Genomic DNA, 21095 nt, shown 5'->3' on the forward strand with positions numbered 1-21095 from the left:
TATTCAGTAAACATTCAACAATGTTGAATGTTTACAGAATAATATATATAATATATAATATATATATTTTACTGCGCAAAAGTCTTAGGCACCTGTATAACATTCTGTACAGATAGGATTCTATCAAAAATAATTCAATTAAAGGTAAATAAACTTGCTATGCATTTTACATTACATTTGAGTAATTAGGCAGAACAGTTAAAACTGAATCAAATCAATATTTTTTGTGACCACCCTTCGGCGTTAAAACTGCACCACCAACGCTGTCCTGCAGTTCTATAAAGCAATCAGCAGGGAGGTTGTTCCAAGCATATTGGAGCACTTGCCACAGTTCTTCTGCAGACTTTGGTTGGCTCCTTGATTCTGATCTCAGACAGCCTTGATCAAGTTTTTATGTGAAAAGTAGTCAATTGCTTACAGTAATATATTACTTTTTTTAATGAAATACAAAAATGTCTCTATAAAATTAAATCTTTTGGAAAATGTATGTATGTATGTATATATATATATATATATATTGTGGCGCCCCTGCTCCTGCATGTTGCGCCACGTGGGGAGAGAACCCCAGAAGGACCCGCACAACGCAACCCTGCAACCGTTATGCATTGGGAGAGGTATGCGAAGGGTTCTATTTTCCTAGGGAAGTGATGGGGAGATCAGCACCATGGAGAGAGAACCCTCTACCTACAGTCCAGGACCCCGGACAGTGCACGTAAGTGAACACTGTGGAAAACTACTGATTCAGCTGCAGCCCTTTTCCCTAATGAGCAGGGGAAGATATTTAAGGCGCGGTCGAGGCTGCAAACGGAGTCAGTCGGCGCCTATTCTGAGGAAGAAAGAGCAGCAAGAGGAAAGATCCTCTGCCGTACTGACCTGAACCTAAAAGGAGGCCCCACCTTTACCAACAGACACGTGAGGATAATCGAGCACCCTTACCTTACCCTATCTCTTTGTGCTTCCCCCAGCCCTGACGCGGCCCAGGAAGGAAGAAGGAAGGAGGCCCTGAAGAATACCCCGGTCTGGGAAGAACCTAATTTATTTTAGCCTCAACGGCCCTTTTATTTTCTCCCGTTTTCCTACCCTACCCTATCCTACCCTATCTATTGCTGATTTCCTGTGCTATCAGCAATACCCCGACGGAAAAAAAAAGAAAACGGAAAAATAAAAAGATTAATTTTTTCTGGATATTACTGAATCCTGTGTGTTGGTTTTCAGCTGGGCCCACCCACGGCCTCAGGATCTACCCTGAGGCACCACCTAAACCATAATTATTCTGCCCCTGATCATACCCCTGAATACACCCCTACACCAATCATCATTTTTCAACTCATTCAACTCATATAAACTCCCTTTTTTGCTTGTCCAAGAATTTAACGAGCTGGGATTTTGCTCTTTGTTTTCGTTTATATGGGAAACCAAGGATAAAAGAAGAAGGTCAAAGAAAGAAGAATCAAAATTAAATGCCCCACTCACCTTATAATCTGTAGTTTACAGTTTGGATTCCTCAGTCCAGCACAGAGCAGCTCCACTCCTGAATCTCCCAGGCCATTGTGGCTGAGGTCCAGCTCTACCAGGGGTGAAGAATCTAACTGAACGGCTGATGCCACAATTTTGCAGGACTCCTCTGCGAGATTACAGTCAGAAAGCCTGCAGAAACCAGAGGCTTCATTTAGAAAACAGCATTTTTCCCAAATATTATTCTCCACTCATCTCTGACACATTCTATTCAAATTATTTAGGCAATGAAAAGGTAACCAGCACTTTTTTTATATTGTACTGTAGCTGTTCAATAAACTCATCTAAAAACACAATTGATCATCAACAGAGAAAAATAATATTGCATGTGTGTGTGTTAAGTTAAAAACTGATGTAATTAATTTAGCCCATGGAAGCAACATAATAATAATAATAATAATAATAATAATAATAATAAACATAATAATAATAATAATAATAAACATAATAATAATAATAATAATAATAATAATAATAATAAACATAATAATAATAAATACACAGGGTCCAGGCACACTGTGGAATGCTGGAGAAGGGCAATGAAGGCTAAACCAAGCCCCCCCCAAGTGTTCCCTTGTTATACGAAAATATGATTGCCTATCATTTCTCCATCTTTCATCTTTCCATCGCAATTTGCATTCGCCAACAGGCTCCAAGTGTTCTTTTACCAAATGGCATCCCGATCAGACTTTTAAAGATACTTTAAATAGATTTCTTAGTATAATTGTTTTTCTAGGCTAACGATGCTAAATGACCAATTGTTTTATAGTGGCCATGATTTTCAAGCTATTCACTCCATTCAAGTTTTGTCTTGTTCAGAAAGTCATGGCCTTCAATGACATGATTTAAGGCCAAATGCAATGTCTGCAATTATTTACATCAGTTTTTTGAATGGAGACGCCCAGATGGGTCAATTTCATTGGCTCGCCATTCAGCCATTTTTTGATTCATCAACTATTGCTTAATTATAGATGATAGCCACCAATTGGATATACAGTTCCTGAGAAGATTTTTCAGTGTTTTTCAGAAAATTCTAAATAGCGCGAAATCTAACCGGATGCAATTTATTGGCCCAATAATATTATTTTCTTGGAGTGAGCCGGGGAAACAAACAGCCTTAGTCTCATATCTCTCGGGCAAACGGTTAAGAAGTCATGGCTTTTCAAACTGATATTTTCAAATGAGCTCCATAGCATCACCACTAGGAAGTAAGAAGTATTTTAGCTAATGAGATTACATTTGCAACGGTGTATAGTTTGTAAGGTTTTAATTAAACAATGCTTTCCTGCTTTACGAAACAGTAGCATTTTCAAGGAATATCTTGTCTCTCTAGGCTGAATATTTCTGAGGAAGACAGTGAAAACACCTTTGATCCACAATGGAGGGTATTTTCATTGTCGAGACCCAGTTGTATATCAGTGATCAGAATCTAAATACATTCTCAAAATATTGTATTATTATTCAATATGCTTATAAATAAGGAGCATGCCTGCTTTTGAATAATAGATAGCATGTGAAATTGTGGAATGTATTAGTATACAAGATATTATTATGATTATTGTACTTATTTTTCTTGACTTATCTGAATTATGCCTGTTGTCAAAAGGGTTCAAGAATAGTAGGCTTTTAATTTTGGGTATGTAATCTTCAAACTTGCATTTAGAAAAGGGGTGCTACTTTATGGGTTAACAAGAGAGGAGCTCTGTAGAAGCCTCTCTTGCACCATTTCTGTCTCTGTACCTACTTCAGTTTCTCCAGTCTACAGCTGGGGTCCTCCAGTGCAGCAGAGAGCGCTCTCACTCCTGACTCCCCTGGGTGATTGTAGCTCAGATCCAGCTCCCTCAGGTGTGAGGGGTTTGAAGACAGAGCAGAAGCCAGAGAAGCACAGCCTCTCTCAGTCACCTGACAGCCTGACAGCCTGTAGAGAGGAGAAGTGTTATTTTGTACTAACACACACAAAAATAAAAATAAAAATAAACATATATATAGAATAAAGTGTAAGGCGGAAATTATTAACATCTGGCATTGTCACTCAGGGCGCTGGTCAGCTTGCTGGCTTCCTCTGGTATTGTGGCAATATGTGGCTGTAAAGTAATTTAACCCCAGGAGCATGCACCAATAACTCCCACCATCTCCGCACCCATACGGGCAGGAGCCTGTGGGGGAAGACTCAGGCATCTGTTTTCTTGAGAAGCTCTCTGGTCCCAGGGTTCACTCAGGCCTCCAGCCGTAAAACTTGTTACGACAGGGGAAACATCCTTTACGGCACAGGAAGGTTTCAGAGGGCACGGCCTGTTTGGCCCATTATTCCCTTCGACCCCCTTCCTTACTCCCTCCCTCTCACATCTCCCTCATTCCTCAGTTTCTCTGGAAGTATGCATAAAGCATCGGATGTTTCATGACAAAGTCAGTTTAGATAATATTCATGTTTGGTATTATTCTGATTGTTTCAGTGCGACTGGTGCAATGGTTTTATTTCTGCAACAGCAAACCCTAGACATGATAACCAACCAGGAACCAGGGAGACACTGTGTGGAGCTCTGCCCCAGTGAAAGCCATGTGCCTCAACCCCCCTGCGTTTCCTGGGGAGGCGTGGCTCCAAATTCCAAATGGGTGACCCATTTTTAGGGCTAACATCAAAGGCCAGATTTTGGATTTAAGGACAGTAAACTAAGCAATCTGGGAGAATGCAATCAGCCTCCCGTGCACACAGTGCACGTCATTTCTATGTACAGGGTGTCTGTAGCCAGACTCCCGTATGTAGCTTTTATTACCAGGTATGACTTTTAAGACTAGGTAATTTGGTTTCCATTGTAATGCTTTTTTGATTTGGGACTAGTGTGTAATTACGTAAGTAACCTGCCAGGTAAAATAAATTGTTAAAACTTGATCTGTGTGCTTACTGACACTCAATGTTATACAGGGAATGCTTGGTTTACCCCCTCGAACTGGTCTAGGGAGGATGAATACTTACGCTTAATGTATCACGGCATATAGCACCCGTAGACCTATGATGGTAAATCCCTCGCCTCCGCGTGGTAGTTCATTCATGTCAAGCACAGCCGTAGCTAGGTTGGTCTGCTTGGGTCCCTAGACTGTTAACAGATTTACCCAAGAGTAGCTATTCCTGCGACCTCTGTAATGACTATAGATATCTAGTCAGTTCGTGAGACGTGCACATAACGCGCAATGTGACATGCGGCGGTACCAGCAGAGGATTGTTCAGATGAGTAAATCTCAGTACAGGATTCCTATAGCGATCAAGTCAAAATTATCAATAAGAAATCTACCTAATGTGGATAACTAATCTAAATTATTATTCTAAAATGGAGTCAGATAAACGAAGGTGAATGTATTGGCCCTATTGTGGAGATTATTGGTCAGAGTGGTACTACTGCCTTTGTATCGTAGTTTATTTATTGGCTGATCTAGACTGTCTGCATAGGGGCCACTAATTTTTAACCCTATTAGTATTCTTTCAGCAACACCAGAAGGACGAGCACGCTGATACCTTCAGCCCTCGCTAAATTCCGTCGTTGGGTTAGCGTGGGGTTTTACAAAAGTCTAGGGTGCCTAAAACTTCTGCACAGCACTCTGTGTGTGTGTGTGTATGTGTGTATGTATATATATATATATATATATATACATACACACATACACACACATATAAGAAAAAATATGGAAAACCATTATTCTGCCACTGATCATACCCCTGAACACAACCCTTCACCAATCATCATTTTTCAACTCATATAAACTCTCATTTTTGCTTGTCCAAGAATTAAATTAATGAGCTTTGCTCTTTGTTTTCGTTTATATGGGAAACCAAGGATAAAAGAAGGAGGTCGAAGAAAGAAGAATCACCATTAAATGCAACACTCACCTTATAATCTGTAATTTACAGTTTGGATTCCTCAGTCCAGCACAGAGCAGCTCCACTCCTGAATCTCCCAGGCCATTGTGGCTGAGGTCCAGCTCTACCAGGGTTGAAGAATCTAACTGAACGGCTGATGCCACAATTTTGCAGGACTCCTCTGTGAGATTGCAGTCAGAAAGCCTGCAGAAACCAGAGGCTTCATTTAGAAACCAGAATTTTACCTAATATTTTTATATTAAATAGATATAATCCACATTGTAGCACGAGCGGTATTCTAGTTATTTGATGGAATCATCCAAAAACATAAACATTTCTTTATTAATATTACTAGTTTTTGTCTATTCATAATTTTTTATAGAGGATCTGCAGATCATTAATTTTCCATATGCCTTATCCAGTTCCTTTTTCCAATTCTGTGGTAGGGATGAAAGTATTGATTCTAACTTTTCAGTGAACCAAACTGTCCATACACTTTAGAAGTTCATATGACTTAATTTCACCTTCTTCATTTAAAATATAATTTACAAAAGACAATTCTATGATCAAACCATTGTTTTGTCAATATAGGTTTATTACCTATTATTATACTTGTATTGACCTTTTGAACTTTTTCTGGAAGATGATATTAGAATTGTAACCAGCTTTGTATGGATTCAGTGAGAAATTTAGAGAAATCGAAATGCATTTGTTTTTTAAACCATTTGAAATGGGCAGAATTGAGACAACAGGCCAAAAGGGATGGGCCTGTTCAAGTAACCTACTACTGAACCAGTCAGGATTTCAGCAAAGTTTCCCAATAGTGATGATTTCATAGAATTATTTAATACTTTAATATTCAATAATTGTATCCCTCCATAGTCATATTTATTATACAGGTATGTTTGCTTGATTTTAGCTGCTTTCCCATTCCAGATAAACTGAAATATTTGTTCACAGAGTTTAAAAAAGGAATCACTGGGACTAGGTACAGACATAAATAGGTATATAAACTGTGAGCTCACTAGAGAGTTCATTAGTGCCGTTTCGCCATATGGGAAATTCCAGGGTTATGGATGTGACAATTGGATACAAAACAAAATCCTGCAGAAATATTACTCTTCTGACATGATACAAAAAGGTTAATGCATATTAACATAGCACCCACTTGGCTGTAGGGAATGGCCCAAAAAATAATTTATTAATATTAAAATATGATAAAATATATTAAAATATTGTTAAGCCAGAAGAAATGTGACAAATAACTTATTACACTAAATTTTGAAGTCTAATGCAGAAAGCTTGATATTGTTGTATAGGAGGCTTGGCTGAAGATCAAAATAGCTATTTTTAAAATTTCTATACCTTCGTCTTGCTTTTTATGAGGAGACGGCAGCTTTATTGATGTGACATGTCTGAAATGCACATTGGTTGACGGTCTACTTCCCAATCACATTTTATCATAACATTTGTTGTCATCTGAAATGGTTCTGAATGTCTATTTTGATATTGAGAAAACCATTTGAAATGGTCTTTAATGGTTTAAAGATGGCCACCATATACTATTGATTTCATGAAGAATTTTTCCTGTTGTTAGCCTACATTTAAATCAGTTTTCATACTGGTCACAATCGACGGTTTGGTACAAGTTGAATTGGGAGGCAAGTAAGTTTATTTTTTCATGCTCAGGTTCGCATTCTTGGAATTGCCCATATATACTCAAATTATTGCAGTTTATTATAAGTTTATTATTATTATGATATGTTTATTATTGATTGCTCACTCAAGTTCTCTTGAATGTTAATTCAACAGATCTATATCACCATCCGTCCATCTAATTGGCATGGTAATGTAAAGGTCGTATTTTTTAAAGAGCCAATTCATAATATTTATCAGAATTTGGTTTGAAACCTGATAAGATGGCAACTAAATCTTCTACATATATGTTTAGTGAGTTTGAACAAGGAGACAGAAGGAAGCTTATGTTATCTGCATACAAGGATATCTCGACCATTAATTTCAGTACTGTCTCTGATCTTAGGTGCTAACATTTCGTTGGCAATTATGAATAGATATGGTGAGAGGGGACACCCTTGTTTTACACCCCTAGCTAGTTCAAAAACCCTACTAAGATGGCCGTTATTCATAATTCTGCATTTAGTATTACTGTACGTAACTAACCCACTTTATTAAGCATGGTCCAAAATAAGAACTCCAGACAAAATTCTATCTTACCCTATCAAACTGCGTTTTAAAGTCAGTTATAAATATTGGGCCTGGTTTCTTTGAATTAGTGTCATACTATATTGTCTCAATTATCTGTCTTATGTTATCTCCAATGCAACCTTGAATTAAACCCTTTTGATCACAATGTATAATGTCTGAAATAACATTTTGAGGTTTCAATTTCTTTTTTTAAGACTGATGTAACTAACAGCCCATACAAAAACACCAGCAACAACATACTACGACTACTACTACTAATAGTATGTAAGCAGCTCTTTAACATAGTTATTTACATCTGATACCTTCTACTGTTGATATATAGTTTTAGTTCACAGCATTTTATAATCCCCCAGAGAACTTTAATTTCAATAAATGCAATGAAAGATCATTGGAACAGTGATCTAGTCATTTTTAGTAACTTAGCAACACTTACATGGCTCTCCTGCAGTTTCTGACTATAGTTAGCAGCCTCAGCCGACCTGCCTCCGATGTGTTGTACGTCTTCAACTCAAATACATCCAAGACCTCCTGTGGCATCTGCAGCACAAAGGCCACAGCCGAACATTGTCCTGGGTCCAGTGTTACATTGAAAAGTTTTCCTGATCTCAGGGAAGTCTCGATTTCCTCCACTAGAGAGTTGTCATTCAGTTCATTCAGACAGTGGAACAGATTCTGGATCCTTTCTGTTGAATTGTCCGCTCTGATCTTTTTTTTAATGTATTGAACAGTTTCCTCTGTACTTTGTGAACTGCTTTCTGTCCCAGTGAGCACTGTGTCCCGAACATGTGAGGTGCTTCTCAAACTTCTTAGCAATTTCGGTACATGGAAAGTGATTCTTAGACCGCATAGTGGCATGTTCCTTGTCTTTGACATAAGTGCTTTCTCTCTTGATGGTGTCTGGCTGCTTACATGGCCCTTTATTCTTGTTCCGTTTCTGCTTGCTACAAGTGAGCTGCTTCCTTTGTGTGCCAGAAGGTCCTGGAGAGGTTTCTGTGTGCACTCCAGCGAGAGGCCAAGAAGGAAACGAAGGAAAAGATCCAGATGTCCATTCACACTCCGAAGGGCCTCATCCACTGCAGTCCTGTGTAAATCAGACAATGAGATTTCCTGCCTATTCTCTGCATATTGTTCCTCTGGACTGAGCAGATTTATGTTTCCATTTACAAATGAATGAAACACAAATAAAGCAGCCAAGTACTCCTGGATGCTCAGATGCACAAAGCAGTAGCCCTTCTCCTGGTAAACCCCAGAATTATCTTTCGAGATCTGTGTGCACAGGCCAGAATGCATTGATGCTTCAGTGAAATTGAAGTCACATTCAGTCAGGTCCTTTTCGTCGAAGATGAGAGTTTCACTTTCCAGGTGTAGAAAAGCCAACTCCCCCAATTTCAGGATGATTTCTAAATCTGAGTTTGAGTTTGTCTTACTGGTGTTGTGATACTTTTTTTTGTTCATATTCATTTGAATAAGCAGGAAGTGTGTGTACATTTCTGTCAGAGATTTGGGGATTACTTCAGTTCCAGAACCACCAAACACTGTCTCTAGAACAGCAGCTGAAATCCAACAGATGACTGGTTTATAACACATGATATACAGGCTCTTGGATGCCTTCATGTGAGTGATAGCTATATCAGCTAGGTCCTGATTTCTGAATCTTTTCCGAAAGTACTCTTCCTTTTGTGCATCATTGAACCCTCGTACCTCCGTCACTCGGTGGATGCACTTAGGAGGGATCTGATTGGCTGCTGCTGGTCGGGACGTGATCCAGAGGAGAGCAGAGCCCAGAAGATCCCCGGCAATGAGATTTGTCAGGAGAGTGTCCACTGAGGTTCTCGTTGTTACATCACACCACATCTCATTATTCTGGAAATCTAGTGGAAGTTTACACTCATCTAGACCATCAAAGATAAACAACACTTTGTTTTCATGATTGTGACTTTTAATCTTATCTGGGAGAGAAGTGAGTTCTGGAAAATATTGCTTAAGAAGTTCAATCAGACTGAATTTTCCCTGTTTCTTCTTATACAGATCTTGGAGAGAAATTGGAAAAATTAAATCAATGTTCTGATTGGCTTTTCCTTCTGCCCAGTCCAGAATGAACTTCTGCACAGAGACAGTTTTCCCAATGCCAGCGATCCCCTTTGTAATAACAGTTCTGATGCGCCCATGACCAGGTTCAAAGATGTCATTGAGGATAATTGGAGTCTCCTGACAGGCCTGTCTTCTGAATGCTCTCTCATTCTGCCGCACCTCGTGTTCAGTATTGACCCCCCCGCTTCCCCCCTCTGTGATGTAGAGCTCTGTGAAGATCTCATTCAGGGGGATGTGATTGTTCCCCTTTCGTAATTCATCAAATATGTCTGCAAACTTCTCCTTCAAGTGAGATTTTAGTTTCTGCGTGTCTGTAATTATGGATTCATCTGCGGAGAAGAAATATAGAACGCAAAATTATTACGGTAAAAAAAATACTCTAAGCATTGTCATGGTTTCATTATCATAAAGAAGCAGGAAGTTAAAAGCAGTGCAAAACAAGTCATTTAAACATGGAACAGGAAGGGATCCACAAACCTAAACTTTATGTCTTGCATGTGCTTTTAATATTGTTGCCTTTTGTGTTATTTTGCTTCAGCAGAACCTACCTGGGTTATATTAACCATTGTACATTGTAGATTAAAAAAAAAATCCTCTATAGTCAACAGTGTACCATATCCATTAAGGCTAAATAATCAAATTCAGTAGTCCTCTACCTTCATTAATACCAAGTGCAGTAACATTGACTGATGTTTCAATGTGACACTATAACTGCTTATACAACTGCATAGCTGTGGATTCCTCAAGCTACCTGAGCCAATATACAAAATCACCTAGGCTTTTAATATAATAACAGAAGACATAAACAGAGGCAATAAACTAATCAAGACACCATGGGCCTGATTTACAAAGCAGTCACAGGGTGTGAAATACATAGCCATCATCATGTTCAAAATAGTGTATCGTGGCAGTTCATATTTACTAAACTGGCACAATTTTTTTTTTTGTTCAAGAAAAATCCACCATATGGAAACCCTGTGAGGCAGCATATCCACTGTCATAATAGTTCTGTGTCTGTAGCACGTTTGCCGTCTGTGTCTGTTCATTTGTCTCAAACATATAGTACATAGAAAAATTGCTGCAATGACATGGTGAAACCAAAATCAATAAAAAAATATCTGCGCTTTGACCATGTATGAATTGTTTGATTACAAACATGAGAAAAAAAAAACATTAATCAGGAAAAGCAGAAAAAGATCCTGATAATTTTTGAGCGGTAGTGCATGTTTCTGTGTCTGCCCACTTCATGTTTATATCTCTGTTTCAGTAGCACACCTTTGCTTCTGTGGCTGTCATCACTGCCCGAAGCTCCATCCTCAACACCTGCAGAGAAAGGAACTGGCTTTACAAGTGAAACAAAATGAAAAACTTAAACAAGCAGGCCTGCGCAGATTAACTTATACCATTGTGCCAAGTATATTTTGAATATTAAAACACAGAAAGAAGATTAGTATTGTTTATTTCATTTTATTTTTTATTTAACAAATAACAGACTCCAAAGGCAATCAAAAGCCTGGAATCAAGACGAGGTACTCCTTACAGTAAGGGTGGGAATCACAGAATAACTCAGGATACAATACTATGACAATACTTTGCCCATGAAACGTCAGTGATTCTGATATACCCCATATATATCAAGAAAAGAATTTACGACACATCAAGATATATGTGTCACTGAAGAAAAAAATATTTTTTAAAAAGCAGGAATCAACCATACTGTATTTACTCACTGCCTTTTTAAGCGGTGTCAGCTTCACATTATTTTAGACAACTAGGCACATTGCTAAATGTCTATAAAATAAAACATTCACAGGCAAAATATAAATATAATAAAACAACTAATTCTCTCTCTAACATGTCATTCCACTGTAAGTTCCCGGTGCTTGAAGTGAGCCGATACTTACCTTAGATTTTACCCACGTAGGTCAACGTTAGCCTACTACCTGCATACCGACACTCGTTAGTGGAAACAAGCACACAAACTGTACTTGTCTGCAACAATAATACAATCTCAGTTTTAGGCTGACTTTATGGATTTGCGAAGTTTTACTACTAAAATAAATATACATTTTTATTGCAGTGTTTGGGATTAGAATTCTGACAACAACTGACACCTCCTGATACGTTTAAGGGACTTAGAATTGTGAGCATGTCAACAATGCTCGCCTTTTCCTACCCCTAAGCGTACCTAATGCCTAGTTTGCCTAAAAGCTATATTTTATCTAACACCGTATCCAGCCTGGTATTGAAAACCCCCAGTGTTTCTGCATCCACTGCATGTACTAGACGGCATTCTTGTGGCTAGAAAAAAAACCTGGCTAGAGAGAAGTGGTGGGTGGACCATTGGAAAGAACTCATCATATAGTCCACCCCCACCCCCCCCCCACCCCCCGCAAGGGACACAGACGGGACACAGAAGCCTCTTGGGACAGTATAAACCTGAGCAAAATTGACCCTTTTTGTTTACTATTTCTTTGTCTTTTAATCCACCTTAGTTTATTTGTCGTAGAAATAGATTTTGTTAAGTTTTGTAAGGTTATTCTTATTTTGGAATATTTTGTAATCACTCTTTCTTAAAGTTTGTTTTCATTCTTTTGATGTCTTTGTCTCAGTCTTTGTCTAAATTATTATTTTGTGTCATTCAGTGTGTTTTAAAAAAAAGAAAAAGATTTTAAAATGTAAAGGAATTTAAATAACCAATAAAACCACACTACATGTACTGGCAAACTATTCCACACATGCACACATAGTTCCTAGTTCCCTCTATGGAGTGAAGCTTTTGCTACCTGTCAGTGAGAGTTGATGTTTGTTTTAACACAAAAAAACTTACCTATTATACCTTTAAATAAGTATTATTAAGGGGCATCAACGTTGTGCCCAGGTCTACAGCTTCACAGTGTACCTTCACTAGTGACACAGATTGTTTTTACAGTGGCTTCAGAACGTATTCAGACCCCTTCTCTTTTTGCACTTAATTACCGTTTCTCCAGTCTGACATCACATGCACTCTGGAGCAGGTTCTCTTCATGGACCTCTCTTTATTCTTCCTTCCCTGTATTTGGCTGAATTCAACCTTCCCTCAATTCTGACTGGTCACCTTGTCCCTGCCCCTGAGAAGCACCCTGCAGCATGATGCTGCCACCACAATCTTTCACCATAGGAATGGTATTAGTCAGGTGATGAGCAATACCTGGTGTTCGCCAGACGTGCTTGTTCTGCCCAAGGAGTAAAATTTGTATCTCACTGGACCAGAGAATCTTTCTGAATGCTCCTTTAAATGCCATTTGGCAAACTCTAAACTCAAGAATGGCTGCACAGGTGGATCTGATATAGCCAGATTTCATTGGCTGATTTAGGTCAGGAGTGGTGGCACAGCCTGGGAACCTGCAGTGGCTCCAGTCGGCCAGTGGGTGGAGCCAACGAGCCAGAACATACGCTCCCTCAATCACCAGTCCTCTGGTTTTGCCACTCCGGTTACTCAGTTTGTCTGGAGGAACTCGAGGAAGAGTCCTGGTGGTTCCAAAGTTCTTCTATTTCACAATTATTGAGGCCACTCTGCTCCTGGGAACACAAAGCTTTAGAAATGGTTTCATACCCTTGCCCTGATCTATGCCTTGACACATTGCTGAGTTCGACAGACAGTTCCTTGGACTTGATGGTTTGGTTTTTGTCCTGACAGTGTGAATTGTGGGACCTTATAGACACAGGTGTGTGCCTTTCTAAACTCTGTCCAATCAATTAAATTTGCCAATTTGCCACCACAGAAATACTTAATACTGATTACTGATGTAAATGAGAGATTTCAATTCTTGATTTGTTTTCACTTTGTCATTATGGGTTATTGAGTGTAGATTGATGGGTAAAAATAGCAATTTTATCCATTTCAAATAAAATCTACAACACAGTAAAGTGACGAATTGCGCAAAAAGTGAAGGAGTCTGAATACTTTCTGAAGTCACTGTATATGCACAGGAACTATCCAACCATAGCCCAATTCAGGCAATATTGTAATATTATATATGTAAACAGTCCATTTTCCATGATTGTGGTATGGATTTAATCACATCATGCAGAACCCCATTAATCACCATTTTGCCCAATCTTTCCAATTATTGATGTATGGAAACATATTAGTTGGATTTATTTTGGCATTTTAAAACTACACATGCAAAAAAAGGGACCAGGCAGATGTTATTCTTACAAGAAATCAAACTGAAACCAGAACAGCAACACCAGAGTGGTGTGAGGAGTAGTGGAGTGATATTTATCATATATATATATATATATATATAGATATAATTTTTGACAGATGAAGAAACTCTCCTCCTGCTTAGTCAGGTTGCAAGAGGGGTTATTCAGAATTTAGCTAGCTGAGTGAGAATCTTATACCAAAACAGGAAAACGTGGCAGGAACCTGATGTGCTCACCATTCATAATCAGACCCTGCCCTGTTTGCATTATTAAATGCTTGACTCCCAATTGTAGTAAATGTTTCGAATTTCAATGACTGACTTAAAACCCAGAATTTTAATATTATTTGACACCTGCGTGCCTCCCAGCTCCATCTCAGGGTTTGTGGGCTCTGCTGAAGTTTGATCAAAATGCTTTTATTTTAGAATAATGATGAAGTTTGATTTAAATGCTGTTTAGTACTACAATGATAATATAAACAAGTCATAATCTTTAAAGGATAATTTTAATCTTGTTAAAATTAATAAATCAGCATAATTTATTAAAACTGTGTGTCTGTTCAAACATATTGAGCTGTGCATAACATTAGTTCCAAAGTGTTTTCATTTGGTCTGCAGGCCAGGCGGCCTAACTCATTGCAGAGATGAGGGGTTAGGACAGCTCAGCTTTCATAGAGTGACAGAAAATATTAAGGCAGGTTAAGAGAGACAATGTGATGTTTGTATGACAAATGATTGGTTAGCTATATTGTATAAAGGCTAGGATATTTCCTACTGTTACTTTGGAATTCTCTGGTCTCTTGAAGCGTCTTGCACAGACCACACAAATCCCCCAGATGAATCAGTTTTATTTTAAACTAAAGATTTGTAATTAACAACTATTGACTCTGAGTGTTTCTTCAACATCATTGCTGCAAATACAACTTCACCCACGTAAAAGGGACAAGGAGGAAAAGCGGCAAAAATATTTCCTCAACAGCTGTTGGGCACACACACCATTCACACCTGTTTGGCAAAAACAGATCTGAGTCAAATAATTAGTTTAAATACTTGAAATGCTTAAGATGCCAATATGATTTCCGCATTGGATTCATTGTAAAACTAAATATAATGTTCAGCAATATTCTAAACACAATTTTTTCATAACATTGCACATGTTGGTAAAAAAATATTTAAAAATATTTCCTCAACAGCTCCTGTTTGGCTCCTGAAGTAACAGGTATATTGTGCATGTTATGATACAGATTACAAAAACAATTCCACTGTTGGTATGAAATAGTTGAGGTTATGGAGGGGAAGAATCAGTGTTTTTTGAATCACAAATTAAAAATGATAAATCCTTCCTTACCAGTATCATGAGGTTGGCTGTTAATATTTAAATTAATGTTTCCAGAACAACCAATGAACTGTGGTGCATTGTCTCCAGACCGAGCTGTGATAGAATGGCAAGTCACTGATCTCAGACCAGCAGGCTGCTGCTCTCTGTAGTCCACAGTACTGCCCTTGGTCTGAGCTGTGAGGGAGGGAGGGAGAGAGGCTGATCCCAGATCAGTAGGAGCCTGCATACTGTGGCCCTCCCCTGTTAGAAGTGAAAACAGATCGAGTCAAATGATTATTTAAAATACTTCAACGCTTAAGATGCCATTATGATTTCCGCATTGGATTCATTTTAAAACTAAATATAGTGTTCAGCAATATTCCGAACACAATTTTTTCATAACATTGTACATGTTGGTAACTCGAAGCAGTGTTTCAAGCGTACATGTATACAACCCATATCAGCAAAAATACAACAGGAAGTTACCCTAACCCTACCACATAACTACACCCTTCCCCCTATACCAGCCACTGTAAAGTCGACATTTCGACGGAACCTTTTGTGAAAAAAAGAAAATATCCTTTGCCAATCAAACATTCACGAAAGCTGAAATAATCTTTAAAAAAATAAAATTAACTATCCTCTTACACAACACAATATTTTACACAAATTTGGTGTGCATACATTTAACAAAGGTGGAATTCTCCATTTCTTAATCGTTCCTTATGCGCCTGCTGTTCCTTCCATGATACAGCCAGTTCATTTTTATTTTAGCTGCTTGGAGATGGGCGGAAATTCTGTATGTTTCTCAACATCAAGAGAATCAAGTTCAGACTCGTCCGTGTATCATTCGTGCATTCCTGATCCGAGTGCTTGAGAAAAAATCAGAAGCGAGAAAGCGACTTTTTTCTTCCGATTTACAAATTAAACCCAGGCCTAAGTGTCTTTTCTTTTCTTTTTTTTGTCGCATAAGATAAGGAATTGCTGCCTACTAAACTTACTCCAGATCAGTAGGAGCCTGCATAATATGTTCCACCCTGTTAGAAGTGACAGCAGATTTAGGCAATACATTTCAAATACTTTTCTCAGTAAAAATGTCCTTATTGACCATTCATCGCCAATATTCAGAACAAAATTATTTCGTGTTCGTACATCTTGGAAAACTTAAAGGAGTATTTCAAGAGTACATGTATTTGAACCATATAGGTGGTGGCGTTGTTAAAACATTACACCTACAATTGCCTCAACACCAGCCACTGTAGTCGACATGTCGTCATAACCTTTTGTATCTAAACTAGGCTATGCTCACTCACAGTAGAATTTCAGCATTTACAGTAGAATTTTCCTTAATATAAGTGTTTAACTTACCAGTTGAATTCGCCATTTCTTAAACATTCGTCATACACCTGCTCTTCCTTCCGCGATCATCCGATACAGGAAGCTTGTTTTTGCTTTCGCTACGCCCGATCCGCGGATAGTTAAGTTCATTACATTAATGGCAAGTTCAACTTCCCTTAACGTTCGTTCTCAACGATAGTTCTATATCTATAGTATCGATAGATATAGTTGATATCGTGGCGCTGTTCCGAGCTAAATGAATAACGTATTTTATATGATATGGATGTTGTTGAGGTATTCCCACAATATTTTAAATAAAATTGCCTGTAGTTCAATCAGTTACTGTAATGTATTATTATTTTGAATGTCCCATATTTTGTTGTTCGTTTTTTTTATGTGGGAAAATGATAGGTAAATTGGATAATGTGTCTGCAAGTCTGTTTCTCAACGTCGTAGCCACCTGTATTAACATGCTATCACATTAGGGTTTAAAATATCATCATCATTAATAGTATTGCCAATTTGTATCTCCGTTTGATTCACTGTGCCATGAAGGCTTAGACATCCATCCATCCATCCATAATATGAACCCGCTTATCCTGATCAGGGTCGCAGGGGGCTGGAGCCTATCCCAGCATACATTGGGCGAAAGGCAGGAATACACCCTGGACAGGTCGCCAGTCTATCGCAGGGCACACACACCATTCACTCACACACTCATACCTATGGGCAATTTAGACTCTCCAATCAGCCTAAAGTGCATGTCTTTGGACTGTGTGGGAGGAAACCCACACAGACACAGGGAGAACATGCAAACCCCACACAGAGAGGCCCCAGCCGACGGGGATTCAAACCCAGGACCTCCTTGCTGTGAGGCGGCAGTGCTACCCACCGCCAGGTATGTAGGGAGAGAGTACCCTCCTTCAGCCAAGAGACAGGCACATTTTAACATCTGGTCACAGGTGCTCCCAACTGCGCAAACGACCTGGTACTCCGCCCACTAGGCACCTGTGAAGTAACACCAGAATGAGTAGCACAGAGCAGGGGGCCGTAACATATCCATAATGTTATTGTTTACTGTCAAACAGCAGTAAACAATTAAATTCAATATCAAATAAAATTGTAAAGAGTGAACTGTTGGGGGACAAAGCCAAATACCTTAATTGTAATGTGAGATAACTATTAAGTAGAATGATGGCAGAAGGGTTTCCTATCCATAGTGAAATGGACCTGGAGATCAAATCTAATGACACAACAAACATGATTATGGGACAATTCTACAAGGAAATTGTTTCTATTATTCAGGTCAATATTTCCCAAAGGGTGGATTCAAGCCGTAGTGACCATTGTAGGGCTCTATACCTATGCACGTAAATACTCCATGCTATTCCGTACGAAGAGTCAAGTTCATACTTTATCCTTCAGAGTTCTTTTGACCAATGTTCCATTCAAGTTTCCTAGTTTTCAAGAACACAATGACAGAACCACACCTTCAATTTGAGATTAGATCAGCAGTTTCCTGTTACTGCAAATAACTTTGGGGTCTTCCCCAGCTTATCTACAAACAATCATCAGACCCTACACCCCTGCCAGACCTCTTCGTTCAGCCTCCACAGGCCGCTTGGCACCTCCCCCTCTCCGAACCTCCACCTCACGCTCACGACTACTGTCTGTTCTGGCTCCACGGTGGTGGAACGAACTCCCCGTTGAGGTCAGAACTGTAGAATCTCTCCCCACCTTCAAGCGCAAGCTGAAGACACACCTCTTCAAGCAGCACCTCTCCCCATCCCTCCCTACCTCCCTGTGAACCTTAATTGTTGTCTCTGTGACTTGCTTTGTGTATCGGTATTTTTAGTTAGCTAGGTAAGCAGTGTTTGGATCGGGAACTTTGGTCACTTTTGCTCTGTTGTTTGTTTCTTTGTTTAAAAAAACCCCCAAAAAAACAAATTGGCCCTCGTCCTTATCTTTGTTGTACAGGTAGCAGTTGAAATTGTACTTCCCTCTAGGGTCTTTCAGCGAACTTATCCCTGGTTATGGGTATGCACTTTGTTGTACGTCGCTCTGGATAAGAGCGTCTGCCAAATGCCAATAATGTAATGTAATGTAACTTCATTCCCGGTGGATAAGGTTGAGGAATGTGAAAAGCAGGCAGTGTTTAACCAAGGTACAAACATGTGAAGTCAATGTTGCAATTTGAAAATAATTTATGGAAGCTGAATTAAATTGTGTGTAATTCGTGAAGGTTAATAAAGTCTCTGCACCATTTGTTACATTACATTTAGGAACGAACACTGTGCTGTCTACATTTCATTAAGCAACACTAATGTATGCAACACTCGAAAACCATCCCCATACCATGATTTTTGTGCCACCATACTTTACTGTCTACACAGTATACTGTGGCTTGAATTCAGTACCCGGGGGTTGTCTGACATACTGTCGACGACCACTGGACCGGAAAATAACAATTGTACTCTCACCAGTCCATTGAATGTTACGCCATTTCTTATTGGGCCAATCGATTTGTTCCTTGGCAAATTTGAACGGATTCTGCACATTCCGTTTTTTTCAACAATGGTGCTTTACGGGGCTTCTTGCTGATGGCTTAGCTTCGATCACACATCTTCTGACTGTAACAGCACTTACAGGTAATTGTAGATGATCTTTGATCTTTCTGGAGCTCATGAATGGCTGAATCTTTGCCATTCTGACAATTCTTTGATCCGTAGTTGCTAATTGTCTTCCGTGTGTTTCAGGTTTTTGTTGCCATTTTAAAGCATTTGAGATCATTTTAGCTTCTTTATGTTTTCCACCCTCCAATCAACTTTTTAATCAAATGGCGTTGATCCTCCGAACAACGTTTGGAATGTCCCATTTTAATTAGCAATTCAGAAGGAAATATATTTTATAACAATGTGTGAAACATTTGCTTCCCTTCTTCCTAAATAAAGGACAACTAAGGATGCCTTTTTTTCACAGAATGAATGAATTATCCAATTAAACTCCACACTGTTATTATTTTGAACACTCCCCTTTCAATGAATGAGTCCTCTCAGAAGAAGCAGTGTGCATGTCATGTTGGGTCTGTTGTTTTATTGTTACACTACTAAATGGTTGGCATTTATATAGCGCCTTTATACAAGTAATGCTTCTCATTCACCCATTCATACACACACTCACACACACACCATCGGCGATTGGCTGCCATGCAAGGCGCCGATCAGCTCGTCAGGAGCATTTAGGGGTTAGGTGTCTTGCTCAGGGACACTTCGACACAGCCCGGGCGGGGGATCGAACCGGCAACCCTCCAACTGCCAGACGACTGCTCTTACTGCCTGAGCTGTGTCACCACTACTACATCTACAAGCAAAAATATCTACATGCAGAAATATCACTATTACTAATAACAGTGATTCATCAGGTTACTGATGTTGTACTGCCTTTTTAACACATCTGTAAGTAGGTCTGAAGGTAGTCTATAGCGCTGAAAGGTTTTACATTGCATCTTATGACGGCCCAGTCATATCATTATTTAATGATATGCATTTAAGTTAATTTAATCATATTCAATTATATGTACATGCATGCCCACCTGATGTTTTGCTTCAGTCTAATTCATATTTGAATCCATAATTATCAGATAAAGCTTAATAATGTTTTTGTTGGGCTGTTAACAATAATAATACGAGCCATGGTTTTAATAAAGGACATATTTAAAATATAACACAGAATAAAACACATGGCTGTTTTTTAAAATATAGTTGTAAAGAAATCTAAAGGCAACAGAACAAAATATCTGCATGCATTATGTATTTTTTTATTTCAGATTGTGTAAGCTAACATAAGTAGCCAAAACAAAATCATTGTTTTGGCTCTCAAAATCATGCGCATCTAATAATCTATTGAAATAAATGTAAATTTAGTAAACAGGAATTGCTTTGCTTGATTTCTTCTTTAAAACGCACAACACAATTGTCCTGTGAATTCTGCCTTCCCCCATCTTCTCCTGATCCAGACTCTTCACTTCCGGAGTGCCTTCAGTTCCTCCATGAGGAAGGGCTCTTGTGTCTCCAGGATCTCAAACAGCACATCTTTAGCTCTTCTACCACCGGAATGAATGGGACCGCTCAGGAGTTTTCTCATCTTATTCTGACTGGTGCTTTCTGACTGAATCTCGTCATACCCCCTATGGGTGACGACCGTGCGATCCAGGAGTCGGTCGAGGATGGTGGTCACGTTGCAGGCTCTCTCGATCAGGGCTGTGCGGTGGAGGTCAATGAAGTGCTTTTCTGTACGGAGGGACAGGGGCGGAGGGAGACGGAGAGACATGGGAGAGATGTGGGGAGGAGGTGGGATTTGGAAGGAGTCGTGAGCAAGAATGGAGGAGGCAGCACACAGGCACGGTGTATGACATTGAAAACACGTCACCATTTTTTCACAGTGACTGACTGTGCACCAAAACATTCAGATTTTCTTTCTGGGGCAGTTCATTGGTCTTGACCATGTATTTAAGTTACACTGTGAGTGCATACTGAGTTTCCGTCTTTCAAGATATATTTCTATT

At 39.1% G+C, this 21095-nt stretch overlaps 1 protein-coding gene, 1 long non-coding RNA gene and 1 pseudogene across 4 annotated transcripts in view; all 3 read right to left on the reverse strand.

Moving 5' to 3' along the window:
• The window catches only part of LOC133112120 (NACHT, LRR and PYD domains-containing protein 12-like), a 107344-nt pseudogene that overhangs the window by 41653 nt on the left and 44596 nt on the right, over window positions 1–21095 (reverse strand).
• Window positions 1–21095, reverse strand: part of LOC133112636 (apoptosis-associated speck-like protein containing a CARD) — a 38102-nt gene that overhangs the window by 10806 nt on the left and 6201 nt on the right. For 2 of the 3 annotated variants that reach the window (XM_061222903.1, XM_061222901.1), the window contains exon 4: window positions 20329–20820. The exons of the other annotated variant lie outside the window; for it this stretch is intronic. In XM_061222903.1, the coding sequence (XP_061078887.1) occupies window positions 20552–20820 (269 nt within the window). In that variant the 3' untranslated portion in view covers window positions 20329–20551. Of the gene's footprint in view, window positions 1–20328; window positions 20821–21095 lie in introns of those variants that run through there. 3 annotated transcript variants of the gene reach the window in all.
• On the reverse strand, window positions 14365–15326 carry LOC133112753 (uncharacterized). The gene is made up of 2 exons (XR_009705505.1): window positions 15224–15326; window positions 14365–14880 (listed from the first exon to the last, which is right to left on the reverse strand). It is a non-coding gene; the product is annotated as an uncharacterized LOC133112753 (long non-coding RNA).

The sequence above is a fragment of the Conger conger genome, chromosome 2 (assembly GCF_963514075.1).
Source record: "Conger conger chromosome 2, fConCon1.1, whole genome shotgun sequence".
Lineage (NCBI taxonomy): Eukaryota > Metazoa > Chordata > Actinopteri > Anguilliformes > Congridae > Conger > Conger conger.